The sequence below is a fragment of the Argiope bruennichi genome, chromosome 10, assembly GCF_947563725.1.
Source record: "Argiope bruennichi chromosome 10, qqArgBrue1.1, whole genome shotgun sequence".
Classification (NCBI taxonomy): domain Eukaryota; kingdom Metazoa; phylum Arthropoda; class Arachnida; order Araneae; family Araneidae; genus Argiope; species Argiope bruennichi.
In genome coordinates, this window is record NC_079160.1 from 40,648,119 (window position 1) to 40,654,118 (window position 6,000).

The 6,000-nt window shown below is 32.1% G+C and overlaps 1 protein-coding gene across 1 annotated transcript in view; it reads left to right on the forward strand.

Annotated features, from left to right (window-relative positions):
• Positions 1-5,457, forward strand: part of LOC129989339 (inositol polyphosphate 1-phosphatase-like) — a 43,885-nt gene extending 38,428 nt beyond the window's left edge. Inside the window, exon 5 of the mRNA XM_056097818.1 lies at positions 4,930-5,457. Coding sequence (XP_055953793.1) covers positions 4,930-5,425 — 496 coding nt within the window. The 3' untranslated portion in view covers positions 5,426-5,457. The remainder of the gene's footprint in view (positions 1-4,929) is intronic.
• The last annotated feature ends 543 nt before the right edge of the window (positions 5,458-6,000 follow it).

Genomic DNA, 6,000 nt, shown 5'->3' on the forward strand with positions numbered 1-6,000 from the left:
AAATTCATTTTTGCTGCTCTCGAGAAAATTTTGAATAATTGAAAAGGATATGAAGAATATGAATTATATCGCATAAGCGTAGTTGTTGTTTTTGAATATTTATTTAAACAAATAAGAAAAATTGGTATTTTTTTTTATCTAAAATATTTATGCTTTAATTACAATCTAAATACATTATGCACAAATTTCGTAATCGTAAAGTTTCAGAAAATTTCTCATCATGTAAAAAAAAAAAAAAAAAAAAAAAAATCGAAATCGCGTGCTTAAATTTAATCGTTTGATAAATAATACCACTTGTCTATAATATTCAAGGCTTATTTTAAAAAGCAAATTTTAAGCAACTTTTATTTTTTAAAAAATGTTTCATAAAGCGTTGCTTAACTTATTGGTAATATTTCTTTAGAAGGTTACAAAACAAAATAATAATAATGAAAATGATCACATAATCTAATTATTAAGAAGAAAATTTGCACAAAAGATTTATTTCATTGCAAGAATAACACAACTTGAATATAAATAAATGTATTTAAGTTAAAAAAATATTATATAAAGTCTCAGGAATACAATGGCAGGAGAGAAAACCATTAGAAAAAGTATACCCCAAATATTAAAAATTACTGATTTTATATTTTTATAAAAATTTCATCAAATAAAATATTATCTTTAATTAGATTTATCAAATTAACTCTATGCCCCTTGATTGATCAAGTTTACAATCAAGGGGCACCCAAATGTACACTTTTACCATCTTTTTATTTAAAACTTCCTTTATCAGGTTGTCACTTCATCGTATTATATGCAATTAACAATATTTTTCTCTCTTAACAGTTAAGAAGTTAGCTTTCTAATGAAATGACAATTACTTTTTGGTATATTTATTGTTGTTTCAATTCCTATAAGAACACTGTGGTACTTTCGTTATGTCTAAATGATTTTTTGGGCTTTAAACTAATTCTTCGACTTTAATAACAGTTTTGAGTATCAAAAAATCCACAATTCTATGAGAACGTTAAATGCATTACAGTATGCGAAGCGGTTAAACGAGCAACATATTTTTTGACAAATATATCTATATCTTACCGTTCGGGCTCTCCCATCTGTCAGAATCAGGGTTCCAAAGTCTATCTTTCTAAAATTCGGCTTCCAAAATAAAGTACAGCCTGCTTGTACGATCAAAGATCTCTTTCAAAAAAATCTAAACAAGGAATTTCAACACTTCTTATCTCTACAGATGCACCTAAATTGCATTTTTCATTGAAATCGGCATCATATCAAAACTTTGGGATATAGAATTCACTCCATCAATTCCATCTTTGCGGTTAAAGTTTCAGAAGTCCGTCAAACTATTTATGACCTTTCAGTTCAAAAAGAAAATTTATTGCTTCCGATAGATAATTTCTCTGTCCTGGAAGGTAATGATGGCCTTGTGGTAAGGTCTCGGCTTCAAGGCTCGAGGGCTGAACCTGATTCTAATAAAGATCAGTCGTATATGTTGGCCTGGTGTCCTTTAATGTCGAAGGCCAGATGTCTTCCTGTGTATGGAGGTATGACTGTGATATAGAAGTTTGGGGTTTTCGTCATCTGACCAGGGTTCAAAATTACAGTTTCGTTCCAAGATAGTCCTAGTGTTGTTTTCAAACGAGATGTCAATGTTAACTTAACTAATCTGTGTCCTAGAAGCCTTGAAAAAATTTCATCTTTCAAATATCCATAGAATAGCTAATAAAACTCAAATAAGAGCAAAATTCAATTAAAAAAATTCTAGTTTGGTTTGAATTTTATGACTTTGTCATTCCATGTATAACTTGGAATGGAGAACGAATTTTCTACCAAAAGTGGTCATGAAATTGTATCCATGCATAGAGTGAATTACTGTTGAAGGTATTAACGTTCATTGCGAGCAAATTTCATTTCAGAATATGAATCAAACTCATCGAAATAGCAAGTACTAAGAAACTTCACAGGGGAAAACATTTAAACTAAACTTATTTATTTCCTCGTATGCGTAGCAAAGAAGAATTATAATAATAATCGAAAAGTTCGAACTCGATATTTCGACGAATCTCCAAGTTTTGGAACTCCCTGCTTTCGAAAAACACTGTTCTGGAAAATGCCCGTCTGTCTGTCTGTAACAAAGATAATTCAAACACGCTTTGAACTTGACAGTTGAAATTTGGTATGCGGTCTTTACACCAAATTCTATCCAGGTTTCTATCAAATTTGAGTAAAATCTGTTCAGAGGATGTCCGTCTATCCAGATGGTTGAATTAAGGTTAAAACGATAACTACAAAATGAATAGAGCTAGATAGATAAGATTTGGTACACAGATTTACCATCTATAATGTAGACACCTATCAAAGTTTGAGACAAAACCAACAAATAAGATGACTGTCCATTGTATTTCCAGAAACATATAAACGCAATAATTCAAAAACTCAAGGATTTAAATATATCAAATTTGACATGGGATTTTGTGACTTCAAGTGCAGTTTTGTGTCAAATCTTTACTTCAATCGATTGAGCATCAAGTCTAAAACATAAATTCGATTTTGGTATGCCAGGGATTAATAGCGAAAAAACTCGCAGAGGATGACATGATAGGTTCAGTAAAAAATGCTAAATTCCTGCCCGAAAATTATTGTTTCCATTGCCGGGCAAGACATTCTCTGGAATAATGCATTTATTAGAGAATATGCAAGAAAGTTTTGGGAAGACTACTCCCATTGCTTTTTTTTTAAATCCCATATTCCATAATTTAAAAATAAAAGAGATAAAATAATAAAACATGCTTATTACCCGAAATATTATTACTTGTTTCGTTTGAAAAAAAATGATCATATCATTACATCTTTAACGTGAACATCTTAATTAAGAACGTGATATTAAACAATTCTCTTCTTTGTTTGTAATATTTGACTCATAGAGCAAAACTCTGGCAAAAGTATATTTTGAATCGCCGATTTATTCAAAATTTGCTTTCCAAACGATTGTTTTCAAAAGGCGACAACTCCAAATTTTTCTTTAATAGTTAAAGTTTTTTGTTAACTATGATGTCTTGGAATAGGGGACAATCACCTTTGTCGCCAATTTTCACATTTCAATTAATAAATTAATCAATTTATGCCATAAATCAATATCCAATAAAAAGATTTTTTAATTAAATAGACTAGTAATTTATTATTTTATTTAGTAGTTACTACTTTTTTTATGCATACTTATTAAATATGAAGTGTTGGTAATTTTTATTGCAAAAGCAGTTATATATATTACAAAAACTTATTGCAATATTATTTAGGTAATAATCTGAAGATAAACTCATAAATTTTTGAAATCGCATAAAAATATAAAATAATATTTGATTGCTCTAAAGATTGAACTTTCAATAAGTAAAATAACAAATAAGAAAGATTTATTTCTAACATTCTGTAGTTAGAAAAAGAATATTTTTATAGCATTCTTTTAAATTTCTTTTTAGCGCAAATACGAGGTTAATAAACTTGTACGTGTTTGAAGATTACATTTCCTGCAGAAATTGCATTTAATAACGAACATAAAAGTCCTGTATTTCTCTAGAAACTGATTTCTTTCATTTTTTTACGTTCTCGCATACTAAGTAAATAAAGAGAAAGTATTGTAACCTCTAAAAAAACGCAACCTCCAGATTTCTATAAAAGAGGCAATATTTTTTTATCATGAACGATTTCTATGATGAATTATATTGATTTAGTCCTAAAAAAGGTTTGCAGACCACTATCATAGATTTTTACTTATGTATCTTCTATTTTTATCTTAAAATATAGTACTTCATAAAAGTTATAATAATACCATTCAGCTTTCAAGCCCTATTTTTGGGTGAGAGGGTTCCAGGCTCGAAAGCAGATTCCAACAAAGACTCGCGGTGAATGTGGATTCGATGCGCAGTAAATTTGAAATCGAGTATTTTTCCATTGGTTGATACAGAAATTCGGGGAGAAAAGGCTCAGATGGCATCCTCGTCATTTGATCGTAGTTCAAAATGACGAGGTATTTCTGAAAGCAGACCTCGTGCTGCTTTCATAACACGACGTTAATATAACTAAAATAAATTAGTCTTTTAAACGTAAAGGTAATTCTTTAATACTGAGTATTTTATATTAAAATTATTTTTTACCTAATTATCTGAAATTGCATTATTATTAATTTGACATCGGCAGTCCTTGTTTATGTTGATTTTAGTTTAGTTTAGTTACATTAGCGTCCCATTTTCTTTAAAGCTATGCTAGGGCTCTTTTGGGACGAAACTTCGTAATTCTGAACTGGGGTTCTAGGGAACTAGGGCGACATCTGAGTAGTCACCCGCCTCTCCAAACTTCCGCACTACACAGCAGGAGGACATTTTTTACCCCAATGGATTTAACGTATACAAGACCCGCTTACATGACGATTCTTCCGTGGAATCGGGCCTCAAACCTTGAGCCCTCCACCCCCAGGCCAACGCGTCCCCCCTCATTTATGTTGAATTACTCCACAACATTACATTGTAGAAATCGTTCTATATCATCATATCTGAAATCACCATAGGGCCGCGGTGACCTAGTGGTAAGGTCACAGCTTCGGAGCTGGAGGGCTTCAGATTCGAGACCCGATTCCACCGAAAAACTGCCATGTAAGCGGGTCTGGTGCACGCTAAATCCGTTGGGACCACACGTCTCCCCCCTGGTGTGGTGTGGAAGTTTGGAGAGGAGGATGCTAGCTCAGGTGTCGTTCTCGTCATCTGACCGTGGCTCAAAATTACGAGGTCCGTCCTAAAATAGCCTTTGTTTGCTTTAAAACGGGATGTTAATTAAACTAAACTAAACTGAAATCATGATATGATTCCCTTGTGTCTTTTTATCATCTGATACTTCACTGTAGTTGTGCAATTTTTAAATATATTATTTCCGTTGCAGGTGGGAAAGTAGATTTTATTGGTCCATTGACTACGGCCCAGATCGCGCCATATCCACCACTTTAGAAAACGAATCGCCCCAGCAAGAGAAAGTTGCAGTCCTTAGCAGCAGCGAGTGCAAAGAACTACAAGATATCATAGCCTCCAAATACAATATTGTCCACACGGCTGGAGCTGGCTACAAGTCTTTGGTCGTAGCTTGTGGCATGGCGGACCTGTACATACTTTCCCAGGGTACAACGTATTTCTGGGACACTTGTGGGCCCCACGCATTACTTTCGGCACAAGGTGGTGGAATTGTGAGATTCGATGAAGTAGTTCATGTAATATCTCAGGAAGATCTGCTAGAAAAGCAGGTGAAATATTCGTCAGAGAGCGGAAGTGCTGGAAATGAATCATTCCGAAATGCAGGTGGTTTTATAGCCTACAGGAATCCCGGTGATGTGATAGAGCTGCTTGATCTTCTTCGTCAGAAGGGATATTTGTTTAATAAGTAAAAGAGAAAATAAATTTTATTTTTATATAAAAATTCTTTGCATAATTTTGACAATGGACAAAAACAATATATTTATATTATTATTTTTATAAAGATTCCTCGGTAATGTAAAACCTTCCGAAAATATAATTAGTCAAAATGAAACAACAAGGTGGCTATCAAATACTGTTGTAAATATTATATCATTTTATTTTATAGATATAAATAAGTAACGGTTAATACGCCAATATGATGAATATCATGAATGAAAAATGTATTTTAAAATAATTTCATCGAAATCAATTATCAATATATCGATGATGTAAGTAATCTTTTATGCGATAATTCAATTGCGACACGAATCATTTTAAAAGCTCTTTAACTGTCGTACTTTTAGGTACAATCTTTAAAATAATTCTAAACTCTTATTAATTTATTCAAAAAATCGTCTGCACTAATAGGAAGTAGCCAGTAGCAAAAAACAGTGAGATAAACTATTCTTCCAAATGATAAAAATTAATTCTTACTTTCTGGAATGTTACAGTTATTGATAGCCAACCAGATTTTTGGGCAAGAACAAGATGCTCATTTCAAAAA